The sequence below is a fragment of the Sus scrofa genome, chromosome 7 (assembly GCF_054392235.1).
Source record: "Sus scrofa isolate SSC_HxYL_T2T_F1_AM1 chromosome 7, Sscrofa_HxYL_maternal_Yorkshire_Landrace_v2.0, whole genome shotgun sequence".
Taxonomy (NCBI): Eukaryota; Metazoa; Chordata; class Mammalia; order Artiodactyla; family Suidae; genus Sus; species Sus scrofa.
In genome coordinates, this window is record NC_139389.1 from 84,994,719 (window position 1) to 85,009,521 (window position 14,803).

A 14,803-nucleotide genomic window follows, 5' to 3' on the forward strand; every position below is an offset into this window, starting at 1 on the left:
TTCATTGGGAAGCCAGTCTAAAAGGAAAGGCAAAGGAAGTGTTCCTTGGCAGGAGACAGTGGGTGGCCTTTTGGGGACACTTGCTGTGTGGTCCCTGTCTGCCAAATTTCAACGACCGGTCATTACCACCCATGTGCCCATGGGTGGCCCAATGGAAGAACAGAGACCTGAGCTTTTAAGTGGGTTTGCCCGGCCCCCAGGACAGCCTTCTAAGTGGAATTTTTTAGAGGTTATTCCGGGAAGAGGTTGACTTAAGCGCTTATTGAGTTAGGCTCCCCGAACGTCACTGTGGACAAACACCTTGGTGTCTTTCTGCCCAGCCAGTGATCCACAGGGAGCTGAAGACAACCCTGACCAAACCCAGTCAAACAGGAGCACAGGCTCTGTTCTTCCAAATCGCTTTTATTGACGCCATGGCAGCAGAATATACAATGTAGCTCAGATACACAGCAGAGCAGGGCCTGGACAATGAGATAATTTCTCCCACTACTTTGGAAAAAGGAATGATAGGTATTTCTTTATGAACACTATTTTAAAAAATATAAACTCTGCACAACATTCCTCAGGGGCTAAGGCCCAAGAGAACCCCCAGGGATCATCCAGTGGGACAGCAGAGGCACTGCTGGGAAGTGGGAAGTCTCCCACGGCCCCAGAGGGGCTACAACAGCCCCTGTCATCTTTGGCGGGAGTGCCAGGCAGTGTCAAGCAGCAGTGAGGGAGCAGAAGGGGTGGCAGCAGCATTGGGAAGCTCTTCAGCATCTTGCTCATAAATATCCCAATATCCAGTAGGATCCAGTCGGTGGTATCAGTGGAGGGGCCAGACCGGTGGAGGGAGCCTTCGCTCCAGTGGGGCAGAGAGTGCAGGCACCTTGTTGCTTGGAGACCGAGGGGAGGGGCCATGAGGAGGAGCAGGGGGTGAGGGAGCGAGGGAGCGAGGGATTGGGGGGCTCTCCTGCTCTTGGTGACCTGGAATGAGGAAGAACAGAAGTCAGGCTGCATACTGAGGGGCTCCAGGACAGTTAGGGACATGATGGGGAGGCCTCTGTTTGTAGGGTTCTAGGAGCACATGGACCTGCGGTTCTTTTGGATGGTGGTGGAACAGGATGCTTCTTGTCAGTGGGGCAGCCAGGGACACGGGTGGGGCGTGAGAAGGGTACGGAGACTGTAGCCAGGATTAGGGTGTAATGTGAGTATCATATCTTCTCACCATATTGGGGTCAGAGGACCTGAGGAAAGGAATTCAGGAGCTGCCAGGAAGGGGGTTCAATAGAGGGCTCGGATATGATTGAGTCTGGGTCCCAAGTCTCTTCATTCTTCCACCCTTTAGCTGTAAGGCCCTTGATGCTACTTGGCCTCAGTTTCTTCACTTTCAAAATGAGGATAACAACTGTTCCTCATGCTTTGTAGGGGAGACATGGCTCCACCAAGGTGACTGTTGTCACCATAGCAGTGTATTCTGTTTTAGTCAAGGGTCCCAGGCCATCGCTATTAACAAGAGGAACTCCAAACAGGAGAAAAGGGGGAGTCTGGTGGACCCAGAGTGAGGATCTAAAAGCAAGAGCCTGAGCGGAGGTTCACTATCAGAGCTTGGGGACCCACCCGAAGGCCCCCCACCTCCCACTGCCTGGCTGAGACACCGCTCACCTCAGCTGGACCACAGCCGCAGTGTCATGAGCAGGTTAAACCCAACCATTTTCAGGAGGATGATGCGGAACCCCATCACTGACAGGTTTTGGAGGTTGAGGTTCATATCTGCAAAACCAAGCAGCCACAGTGGTCATGGGCATGCACCCTCAGGTCTCCATGACTCCCGTGACACTGAAAGCAGGGTGGGGATAGGGTGGGCTTCAGCACCTGGATCTGAGCACCCGTGAACATCGCCTCAGCAACATATTTGTACATATTTCCTCCAGGTCCAACAGCATTTAATTTCCAAAGGGAAACCATAGCTGGCCTGCCCCTTTATTTTATCTCTGAGCCCCTCAGCGGATGGGGATGGTGGGGGCTCAGAACTTACACAGGCATGCCCCGGGTCTGGCCCCTTAGCAAGAATCTAATGGCTGAACCACAAGAGGGATGACTCAGTAACGAGGTCTCAAATGGAAATGAATATTGATTGGGTCCAGAGTAGGTGGTATGGAGGGGTGGGGATCTTTGAGCGAGGGTCACCACCTACATGAGTTCTGCTGCTCTTCTCAAAAGAAGGCAGTGCCCCTGGCTATGGCGGGAAAACGTCCTCAGGATGACTGGGTTAGCCTAGGGCTATAGGCAAGCCAGTCAGAGATTTCACAGCTGGGCCACCCAGAAGCTCCAGACAGTGGAGCCATTGAAAGGAATTCAGAGGCCGATGAGTGAGTCATTGGTCTAGCAAAACTAGACTCGTCCGCAAAGTACTTAGAGTGGGAAAGAAAATTAGAGATGGTGAGAGGAACCTGGGGATCCAAGAAAGCCCCCTGGGCAGCTCTGAGGCGGGGGCAGGGGGCTTGAATTGCTGTTCTTTTTCCTTAAACTTCATTCCTAGACCCACACATTCCTTCCCACTATCCACCTGCTCTATCTAGTCTGGATAATTGTGGGTTCATCATCGTCCCCCCCCACCCCAAACCTGTGTGAAGCCAGATAGACCCCTCTCTTACCCGTTTCAAAGCTTTTCTCTACCAACTTGGCATCACAGGAAATTCCTGAAAAGACAAACACATTTTTCTTAGAGTCTGGGGCGTGCCAACTGTCCCACCCCAGAGTTCCTAGGATTTTGGACTGATGAATGTCTCCAGCCTTTCCATGCTTCCTCATGGAGAGATCTGGAGGAAACATGTCACATATGGGCACCTGCTGGGATGAGCCACTGACCCCTGAAGGACCCTCACCCCGGCTTCTGGGCACCATTTCATTCACATAACAAACACTGGGTATGCTAAGGACATGTTACAGGACACAAGGCTGGAAGGAGCCACCACACCCTGCCCTTGGGCAGGTTGAAGTCTACAGTCCGATAGCGAGAGGACAGACACTGTGCCAAGTGCCGCAAGGGGTACAGATGCTTCCGTGTGTTTCACAAAGTTTTGATTCCTGCACCCCAAGTTTGTTTGTTTTCTCCATCTAAGTAAGTGGCACTATCATTGACTCAGCTGCTCAGAAATAAAATCTGGCCACCTTCCTTGATCTCCTCTTCCTTCTCCTCCCAACATGGTCCTACCGCTGAATCCCAAATAGCGTTTGGGCACTCAGCTCCCTTGCCACAACCCCATGCCGGCCTCCATCATTTCCCTGCTGCAGTGGCTTCTTTTTTTCTGCCTCCACTCTTGGCTCCTACAGTGTATTTTCCACTCAGCAGTCAGAGTGATTTTTTTTTTTTTTTTTTGGCTGCACCCACAACATGTGGAAGTTCCCTAGCCAGGGACCAAAGCCATGCCACAGCAGCGACCTGAGCCACAGAAGTGACAATGCCGGATTCTTAACCCGCTGAGCCACCAGGGAACTCCCAGTGATTTTATAGTAAATTGGATGTCATTCCCTGCATGTAGCCAATCAATAGCTTCTCATTGTACCTAGAACAGTATCTCCCTCTCGTGACAGGTGTGGCCCTGTGATCTGGCCCTTGCCTGCCTCTTCTGTCTCATTTCTTCCTGCCTATCTCCTTTCTTACTGTGCTCCTGGCTCAGGCCTCCATAGCGTCCTTTTTCTGTCCTTGTCAGGGACCTTCTTAGCCTGGAAATCTCAGCTCAAATAGTGTTTCCCCAGAAAGCCCTTCTCTGGCTTTCTCATCTGAGGGGGCTGTTTCGCCCACTCCAAATTAAAGCACATTTTACAGTTTGGAATTCTCTAGATTTCTTTCTTTTCCTTCTTTCTTTCTCTCTCTCTCTTTCTTTCTCTCTCTCTCTTCCTTCCTTCCTTTTTCTTTTCTCTTCTCTTTTCTTTTCATTCCTACAGCATATGGAAGTTCCTGGGCCAGGGGTCTAATCGGAACTGCAGCTGTGACCTACACCACAGCTTGCAGCAGGCAATGACAGATCCTTAACCCACTGAGCTAGGACAGAGATATCCTCACAGAGACAATGTTGGATCCTTAACCTGCTGAGCCACAATGGGAACTCCCATGGAGTTCTCTAGACTTCTGTTTGCTAATGGGTGGTCTCTCCCAACCAGAACGGGGCTTGCTTGGGCAGAGCCCTCATCCGATGTGTATACTCCTTCACAGCAGCACCCGGCATGTTGTAAATGCACAATCAGTGATTGCTGAGTGAATGAATGAGGTTAGAAGCTGGGAAAGACCTTTGGCAGGAAGGGAGAAATAAAGAGAGAGCTCTTGGAGAAGTGCATCAGAGCTGGGCCTGGAGGAGCAGTAAGAGGCTGAGCAGAGGCAGGGAGGTGGGGGCTCAGAGCGGGTGAGCCTCAGGGCAGTGCCCTCTCCCTCTACCTCGCCCCCTCTGCCGTTTGCCCAGGACGTTCTGTGGCCTGCTGGGATGGGGCTCCCTGGTATTCAGCAACAAGAGCAGAGGGGGTTTTGCTGACAATTGATGTGGCTGAGATCACCAATCAGAGCAGCTTTTAGATACCATGGACCCGAGCCCTGGGTCCAGTAGGCCTCTTGAACTCAGCTTAGACTGGCGCCAAGGCTGCACTCACCTGAGTTAGGATAGAATTCCTGCTGGAAGGTGCTTTGACATTCAAAATCGGTGCTTTTGCTCCAAGCCACGAGCCCGTTGCTCTTGGAACCCAAGGCCCCCATGTCTAGCACAGTTGTGTTTGAGTTGAACACAGTCCTGCTCAAGCTGAACACCGCGGGCTCCGAGTCTTTTGTTGTATTCATTTGAAAATCAGTGTATAGGCATACACTGATGTTGTTAGATTTGGGGCCTTTCAGCTGGTACACGGCGGGGTCAGGGTTCTTGATATCTGTCGACCAAAAAAAGGACCTGGGTTAGGAAAAGCTCGTCTCCCTCCTTGCCCCAACCCAGGCCCAAGTCCAGATGCCAGTGAAGGGCAAGAGTGTGGCTCTTGCAGAGCTGACAAATCACATGATCAGGCTTTTGATGGGAAAGAACATTCTGGAAACTAGCTGCTTGCAATGGATGGGACTCAGAGATAGGCACATGCCACAAGTCCTGGCCAAGAGGCCAGGCTGTCGGGGAACGCGCTCTCTGCCAGGCCCTGCCTGCCATTCAAGGAAACCAGAAATGCAGGGCTGCTTACGGATATTGCCCATTCTTCTTAAAAGGAACTTCTTCAAAACTTAGCAGGGCTAGTAAGCAACAACGTGGCTCTGGCAGAACAAAGCAAGCATAGAAAAGAGGCCCAGCAAAACAAACCATACGTCTTAGAATCTGAGGTGGTCTGCTGCACCCTGGGCATACGGACCTTTCAGGGCTAGGGATCGAACCCATGCCACAGCAGTGACAATGCTAGATCCTTAACCTGCTGAAGCACCAGGGAACTCCAAAAGTTTTAGACTCTAAATAAGAATACCTGAGTCCAGGCCCTGGCTCTATCAGATACAATGCCTTACACAACTCATACCAGCTCCTTAAGTGTCAGGAATTTTATCTTTAAAGTGGGGATGTTTACTTATCTGCTTTCCTATATTTTATGTGAAGAAAATTATGTTTAGTAAACTGTGAAGTACTGAAATAATTTTAGTCATTGTAGCTCTTGATACTACCAGGTTATTGCTTATTGCCATGGCAACGTGCTACCAAGTAACACACAGCCAGTTTCTACTCTTTCTTCATGGCCAGGAAGCAGGAGTGGCCGGAGGCTTTTCTTTAGTGCTAAGAATGACTCTTTAGTATTTTTTGTAGGATTTTTCATGCAATTCTCATTGTTTATTCTTTCAGACCTCCTGCATTTGGAGGAGGAAGCAGAGGTTTGCTGGGAGGATTAACACATTGGGGCCACCCAGAGTTTACAGCAGGGTTGGGACTAGAGCTTCCTGCCCCTGTGGTTCTCTGCTCCCACAGCTCCTCACCACGCATGCAAAATTTTTCAGACCAGCACTGCCTGATGCACCCCTTTCACTGAGCCAGCCAGGGTGGCCTTGGCATTGCAGATCTCTAGCTGGGCCCCAAACCAAGGGAATCAGCCCTTGGCATGGCCTTGGGAGGCTGAGTCAAGGCAGAGCTGCCTGAGGGGGGTGGGGGCTGTCCCTGGAGCAGCAGAGCAGGAGAGGGTTCACAGTCACGTGTGAGCCACATCCGAAGCTCTGGCTTCAAAGGATTCTGCCTGCTCCCACCACCAGTCTCCATCTATCTACCTGGGGCGCTGACATCACTGTGGGTTAAGGACCTACGGCCTAAATCCCATAAATTACTGGGAGGGGAGAGACTGGAAGCCATTAGCCGACATCATACCCTAGCAGGTTTGTTAGTCATCAGGGAGAATCATGGGTGGGATCAGGGTTAGGGACATGGAAGGTGTGCAGGTGCTGAGAGAATGTGGCCTCAAGAAGGCAGAGGCAATCAAACAAAAATTCTTATCATACTGTCCATAAAGAGTGCGTATTAAACCACTACTAGCTATGATTTTCATCATCGTTCTGACATTGACCTGTCGGTATATTTTTTTCACTCTAGTGACCAGTAAACATTTAAAACAAAACACAACAAACAAACAAAAAGAAGGCAGAGGCTAAGGTGTCACCAGACACAGGTTGGCCTTAAAGGAGAAAGGGGGTTGCTGTACAAGTCCAGTGCCCAACTTGGAGTCCTGGTTAAACTCTAACTCCAGCCCTAGAGGTGGGTGTCAGGTCGGAGGAGGTACAGACCACACTGTCCAGTGCAATAGTCTTTAGCTTCACATGGCTATTGAAATTAAGACTAACCCGGAGTTCCTGTCATGGCGCAGTGGAAGCGAATACGACTAGGAACCATGAGGTTGCAGGTTCAATCCCTGGCCTTGCTCAGTGGGTTAAGGATCCAGCGCTACCATGAGCAGTGGTATAGGTCGCAGATGTGGCTCAGATCTGGTGTCGCTGTGGCTGTGACGTAGGCTGGCAGCTGTAGCTCCGGTTCAACCCCTAGCCTGGGAACTTCCATATGCCATGGGTGTGGCCCAAAAAAAGAAAAAAGAAAAAAAAAAAAAAAAGACTAACCTAAATCATGTTAAATTAAAACTTCCTTTTAAGAGGGCAATAGCCATGTGTGGCTGGTGCCTCCAGTACTGGTCAGGGCAGATGGACGAACATTTCCATAGTCCTGGAGAGTCCCATCAGACAGCACTGGTCTGGAGGGAGCAGTGCTACGGACACAGGAAAGGCACCAGCGGCTGAGTGTGAGACTCAAAAGCCATCTTGAGGTCTGTGAGGGGTGACTACCGGGGCAGGCCAGTTGTTGCTCAACTTTGCTAGCGAGAGATTAAAAAGAAATAGCAGTAAGTGAAAGTCAGAAGAACTGAGGTGACTTTTAGTCCCTCTCAAGTCTCATTTTTTTTTTTTTTTTAACCGTTGGTGCCCTTTGGGCTTCTCTGTGTGTTTCTCCCATCCCGCTTCCCTATTCCTGATTGCCTCGCTTACCCTCTTGCTGCTCCCCTAACTTCAGTCTCTTCTTTGAGGTCATCTTTCAAATGACTTGTCTAAAACATGGAGCTTGTAGGGTCACTTTTGGTTCAAAATAATTCTGGGACTCCCTGTGGCCAATGGGATGATACTCACACTTCCTGGCATGATCTGGAGAGCTTGAATTTCCTTGCTCAAGTCCTTCATGTGCCCTTTATGAGTACAGCTGTACCATGCTCTTTACTCTGGCTCCCTGGAATGTAAGCTCTGTGACAGCAAAGGCCTGTCTCTAGATTACCGCTCTGTCCCAAGTACCCGGCACATACTAGGGACTCAAGAAATAATTGTTCGATAAACATGTGGCCTAGTGACCATCAGATTTGCAAGCTTTCCGCTAATTAGACTTTTTGGTCAAAAATCTAGGTACTTATCCTTAAACCTGATTTTTTTTTAAGCCCCCTTTTAATTTTATCCCCCTTGAGTCCTTTCTCTTGCATAAAACCGTCTCCCTCTAGGCCATCTTTTCCGCCGGGACCCTATTCCTCTGAAATGCTACTGTGTCCATTGACATCATCAGTTGGTTGATACCAAAATGGCTTTCAGGTTGCTAAATTTACAATAGTTTTTATACTACCTGAGGACTGGTCAGGCATCCAGCCGAGACCTCTTGATACTCAGTCTCCCATTTTATAGAGTATGACAGGCCACATAGAAGGCATCTAAAATTATTCACTAATTATTAAAGTCAAATTTTAATATGTTTGACGTAGAGAAACACAGATTTTCAAGATCGATAGTGTTGCTTTTTCCCTTCATAGAGGCCTCTGTAAGAAAATGAGTTATAACACCCACAGTTAGACTTACATAGTAATACTGACATCCCTGGGGAAGATTGGTGACACTGGCCCAGTCAGTGGCAAATGGTGCCACCCGGGATGACTCACCAGATATTATGGACACTTGGGTTCCCTTCCCGAATATGAGTTTACCGGTCGTTGCTCCAGTATTCACACAGCAGATGACAGCATTACAGAAACTTGCTGGACCTACCTCCTACTTCGGTGGGAGAAGCACTGCCTCTCACAGGGGACAGAGGATCACACTCGTTAGAGTTAGACCTTCTGCTCTTTGGGGTTGAGACTTTGTCTCTGGTGTGTTTAATCCTTTCTCTCCTGCCCCATCCTGCTGTAGAGCCCTGGGTGGGAGGTTGTGATTTCCATAAACCAGGAATTGAGTGGAGAAAAACCCCTTGCTCAGGGCAGCAGGATCTTGGATCCTCCCCAGGATGACTTGCTCATCACCTGTCTCATGATTCTTCGGGTTCCAGCCCAAAGATTCTGAGCATTGAGCACAGAATGAGTGGATTTTTTGGGTTGGGTGGAGGGAACCATTGGGATCCTACAGAAGAAAACAGTTGGGCTCAATGTTCACCCTTGCCCCATTCTACTTACTTGGCTGGACACTCAGTCTGGTCCCTGCTCCAAAATTTAGCTTGTTACCACTGCTGAATCCCCACCAAGGGTAAAGTCTTTGCAAGAACCTTCTTGCTGTTAACCTGCTGGAACCCACCCACCAGGCACCGAGGGCACCATCCTAGAAGGCACCCTGGATCTTTGTTTCATAGATTTTCTGTTCCCAAGGAAGATATTTTCCTTTCCTTTTATAATGATGAATCTTTGGTGTAACAAAGCCTTGATGATGATATAATAATTATATAAAATAATTATTATTATTTAGAAAAGATAGCATTTATTGATTGCTTGCTATATGCCAAGCATTGTCACATATTACTATGATACAGTTATTGGCATTTTGTGGTTGAAAAAGTGGAGGCTTTATTAGCTACAGAGGGTAGGGCCAGGCCTACCCCAAGATCTGCCAGCCTCCCAAACTGTGCTATGAACCCCACACTGTCCTGACTCCATGCCTTTTCGTTTCACATGATATACTCGCCATTCAGATAGGGGATCTGGGAGTAGTTCATGGCAATAACTAAAATGTCCATCGACAGATGAATGGACTAACAAGATGTGGTACGTATACACAGTGGAATACTACTCAGCCATTTAAAAGGACAAAATAATGCCATTTGCAGCAATATGGGATGGAACAAGAGAGTCTCATACTAAATGAAATAAGTCAGAAAGAGAAAGACAGATACCACCTGGTATCATTTATATGTGGAATCTAAAAAATGGCAGGAATGATCCTATCTATGGAACAGAGACAGATCTCGACCATGAAGAGCAGACTTGTGGTTGGTGGGGGGAGAGGGGAGGGAATGGGATGGACGGGAGTTTGGGGTTGGTAGATGCAAACGGTTTCATTGGGAATGGATGGGCTATGGAGTCCTACTGTATAGCACAGGGAGCTGTGTATGACTGGGTCACTTTGCTGTGCAACAAGTTAAAGAAAGGTAAATCAATTATACTTTAATAAAAAAATACATTAAAAAAACTACTAAACTCCAGAGAGGCAGGTTCTGGGACAAGGTATCCCAACACCATGCTCATTCGGCAGTCCAGGGAATTTAGCGACCTGCTGCCATAAAAGAGAATTTGTGTTTGCCATTAACTCATCTCTCTCCCCCAAGGGCACTTAGTTAATTTCCTGAATGTTCAGATTATCTGGGGCCGATATTATCAGCTTCGCTTGAAAGCACCGAATAGCTGCAACTCTTTTTATGTTTCTGTAAATTATTCTGCTCAGATTTTCATTTACCCAGTTGGCTCTTGGCATGTCTGTCTTTAATATGAGAAATGGGAACATCTGAAGTTACCAAGAGGGCTTAAAGAAATGGAAACGAGTGTTTCACATATCCCCACTCTTGCCATAAATTACTGCCAGTTTTCTCATAGACAAGTTGTCTGCTACCTTGCCCCCATCATTTGCACCATCATACTCACGTTGGTGTATGGCCAGCCTAGTCCCGGCTCCAAAGATGAGCTTATTGTAGCCACCAGACCATACGCACACACGGAGGGTGCTTTACAAGAACTGTAACCCCTGGCAGGGTCAGCTTCCTGGGGGTAGCAGTGTCTCTTTGCCTGTTTTTCAGGCTCCTCCAGAATCACCCTTTCTCTGGCCCAAGAGAAAAGCCTGGCACGCTGAGTCCAAATTGCTGAGCTTTCGGTGTAATAGCTCATAGCCAGCCTTGAGCTGGTCAGGTCTTCCTGGAGGGTGGATGGCCATTCTGGGTTCCACGCTGAGAGTGAAGGAAGAAAATTGGAAGAGGCTGGAGGAGAGCCAGGGATTATTTGGGAAATGAATCTTGAAGGAAAATTTACAGCACTGGCAACAGTCAGAAAACCTGGGGTAGGATTTAATCACGGAAGGGAAACCTATGAAAACTCTTATTTCAGAAAGCGGTTCTGTTACTCCTTGAGGGCAGAGAAAGAGAGAGACTCTATGTATTGCCATAGGAGTAGTCACATAAAATGCACAAGGAGGGCTGCTTAAGGTTGTGAGAAGCAGGAGTGAGTTACATACTGGGCCCAAAAATCTATTTCTCTGGAGGGTTCTAAGATTAGGGTTGACATTTATATGGGGATAAAATAAATCTCTAAAGTTGAGAGTAGTTTAGACAACTCCTTCTTAATGAGAATTTCACAGAACTCTAGTCCTAAATTTCTCTGCAAAAAAGATTCCAAGCCCAAAGAAGTTTGGAAAATGCTCTATACTGTATTTCAGTCCTGAAGACTGAAAATGCTCTTAGCATCTTTTTTTTTTTTTTTTTTTGGCTTTACTCATGGCATGCGGAACTTCCTGGGCCAGGGATCAGGCCTGCACCACAGCAATGACAATGCCAGATCATTAACCCACAGGAAAACTCCCCTAATTGTCTGTTTCTATGGATGTTAACCCACTGGGAGATCCTGCATGGCACAGACTCTGTGTTTTCCTTCCTTTTTTCCCCCTCTCCCTCCCTTCCTTCCTCAATCTAGTATAGTGCTTAGGATGTAACAGTTGCTTAGTAAATATTTGTTGAATGAAAGCCCTCTAAATATTTTAATTAATTTCAAATGAAGTTCTACTCTCTCTTTTATTAAGACTATTTCATTTATGTTTTAAGTTCTGAATGGGTCCATTTGCTAAACTTAGTATTGTTTTTCTTGCATTATTTAGGCTTTAAGGTCTTCTCATATTTCTTGATTAGATATGGAGTTTTGTGCGAGCATCTCCCATGCCCAGAGTCTTTGGGAAGTTTAACTGATCACCTCTCGTGAAAACTAGATGGTAACAAAAGTAATTTTTTTGGCGTAATCAGTCATGATTTCTTCTCTGATAAAGCTCTTTTGCCTCCAAGGAATCTAGAAACAGCAAGAGCCTGTCTCTGTAATGATGCAAAGGCCAGACCCCATTGGCAAGGACTACCTTTAGAAAATAAACCGCTATTGAGCTAGTGGCTGGGAATTCAAATTTCAAAACACTCAAACCTCATGAAGAAGCATGAGAAATTAGCTCAGGAAGTGCAGACTCAACATCTAGGAAAGCAGAGTAGGGATTTTCTGCATCTGTGGCTGGAGTCTAAGGTCAGGCACTTACTTGGATGCACTTGGAGTTTTGTTCCACTCCCCCAAGTGAGTCTTCTGCCGCTTGTGTCCACACCCTGGTACAATGCAATACAAATACCTGCCCTGCCAGCCAGGGAGCTCCCTACCTCCCACCCAGTTTATAGCCTTCACTCTTGGGAATGGAGCTTTTGAACAGCCTGTTCCATGTTTCATTGGGGTTTTTTTCGGCCATGCCCATGGCATGTGGAAGTTCCCAGGCCAGGGATTGAACCCTTGCCACACCTGTGATGCCACTGATCCTTAACCCACTGAGCCACCAGGGAACTCCAGTTCCATGCTTTTGATAATTAATTTCTCTCTGTGTTACTTTATGCTCAATAATCGGTCCCCCTGGGTTTCCGCTTCCCTCCTTGCCATACCTGTACTCTGCGATTCCAATTCAATGACTCTACTGATCTCTGGACCAGGGCTGCCATGGCCGTCATGGCAAGAAGGCTTAGGATGGGCAAACCAGGGACCAGACAGGTGGCTTTTGAGGTCCGGGGTCTTCTTTCACAGAGTACAAGAGGGATGGTGGTGGCAGTGTGGTGGTACGGTTAACAATAAGGCCCTGGAGCCAAATGGGTTAGAGTTAACCTCTAGCTCTGTTATTCCTAGCTGTGTGATCTTGGGCAAGTTACTTGCCCCAAGCCTCTGTTTCCTCATCTGCAAAATGGGCGTAATACCAATTATCTGGGGTTAGGATGGATATGAGTAATGAAAAAGAAATTATACAAAGGACAGAATATGGTCACTGGTACACATCAGGCATTCAGTAAATAGTAGCTAATAATCCAATGGTTCCCAGCAATGCTTTACACTGAGGGAAGGGTTGAGACCTTCTGCAGCCAGAGAAGACCGGTCCCTGCCCCACAGCCCTCTCCAGCACTCCAGGGTGCCTCGGCATTCTGTCTGGGATGCTCTCGTGTAGGACAGATATGAATCCAAGGGGACATGGTGAGAGAGTCTCAGGCACAGAGTTAGGGGGCGAGGTAGACCCTTCAGCTGCCAAGAGGACAGATCTGCTTCAGAAACCTAACCGAGAGAGAAACCTCTTTTCTCAAACCTCAGGGATTTGTCCTCTGCAAACACAATGCAAGACCTTGTCCAGCACAGCCTCGATCATTTCATTAGAGCTGACACTATGATAAGCTACCTCCAGACAACAAAGGACCCTTTAACGACGGAGCAGACCAATCCCAGACTCCCTCATTATTGCCATAACCTTCCATCATACATCCTCTGTCTACAAAACATCCCTTGACCATTTCTATAATACTCACGTGGATGAACAAGAAGCCTGGTTCCTCTTCCAAATATAGGTCTATAGTTTCCTCCTGATATACACAGTGAAGAAAGCCTTTGCTCAAACTGTCTCATGTGATCTCTCTCTACCTATTGACCCAGTGGCGTTGGGGCAACAAGCTAGGAAAAGACTAGCCGGCCCCCCCAAATTTGCAGGAATCCCTCACAACTGTCCTGGGGCCCTGGAGCCTCAGTGCCTAGAGGCAGTGATGGGAGCCAGCGGTTAGGGCCGGGAGAGCTCTTCACCTCCTTTACCAGGAGAAAACGCACGCTCCTGGGTAGCAACTCCTGCAGCAGCATCAGCAGCACCACGGCCACCACCCTGCTTGCCCAGAGCAACAGCAGAATCTGACTCTGTTACTCTTTTGTCAGATACAAGTGCTCCCAGGATGGAGGGCAAAGGAGATTTTGTATTATATTGTTAGTGGAGAGGCTGAGAGGAAGGGAGGGTGGAAGAAACAAGGGGCACACAAAGAATGGGGACAGGGACCTTCTAAGCATGTTAGGTGGGACATTGATGAAGGATATACCCTCTCGCCTCCCATGGACATAAGACGCCGTCCAGCATCTATAGGGGTAGGAACAGCAGTGGGGGGAGGGGGCCATATGGATGCAAGGGTCCAGGCTCACTTACTTGGTGTGACCACTACTTGGGTCCCCTTCCCAAATGTGAATCTGTTGTTCCCATAGTCACACTCTGAGTAAGTGCATTACAAAAAGGTTCTGGCTTTGCCCACGCCTCGTGGCAGACGCACACGCTTCCCAGTAGCTCTAAAAGCCAGGAACCTGGAAAGACTGATCCCAGCCTTTTCCCAGGGATGGCTAGGTGCTCTGAGGACTTGAAGGGGAGCCGCTCTAGTTGCTGTAGCAGCATCTTCCCGGATGCCCCATGCCTCCATTTCCCTCACCACAGTCATCAGCAAACAGCCTCTGGCTATTTCTCCTCTGGGGAAAACAGCCTTTACAAAACTTTGTGAAAACCCTGCCTCCTTCATAGGCTGAGTGGGTGTGTGTGTTTCTAAAGATACCCAGGCAGCAGTGGGCATTTTCCCACTTCGGCTGCTGTGCCTGAGAGGAAGGCTCCCACTGTTTTGATGGGGACATAGGCAGAGATGTATTTTTCACTTTTCCAGAAAGAGTAGGAGAAAGAGCATTTCCAGCAAGCCGTGCTGGGCCACATGCTAAAAACATGCCTGGGCGTGACTCAGAGTCACCGCATCCTCTGGGGGACCGAGTGAGACCCCCGGGTGACTCACGCCTGACTCATTCCTGTTTCTACTGTTTCTATCCTCACCTCAGTCAAGGCTGCTTTCTGTCAAGCAGCTGTTTTATCAAGAAAGTCAAACATCTCAGCAGCTAACAGTCTTAAATCCTTTTCCAGAAACACGTGGGTAGAATCCTGCTTGCTCTCTGCCTGGGGATGGGGACTGTCCATTGTCACTGCTGCCCTGTCTCT

The 14,803-nt window shown here is 48.2% G+C and overlaps 1 protein-coding gene across 1 annotated transcript in view; it reads right to left on the reverse strand.

The window, feature by feature from the left end:
* Nucleotides 1-1,645: 1,645 nt before the first annotated feature.
* LOC102166266 (uncharacterized) overlaps nucleotides 1,646-14,803 on the reverse strand; it is a 565,109-nt gene continuing 551,951 nt past the window's right edge. The window contains 3 exon segments of the mRNA NM_001315811.1: nucleotides 1,646-1,752; nucleotides 2,637-2,681; nucleotides 4,627-4,896. Of these exon segments, the coding sequence (NP_001302740.1) occupies nucleotides 1,646-1,752; nucleotides 2,637-2,681; nucleotides 4,627-4,896 (422 nt within the window).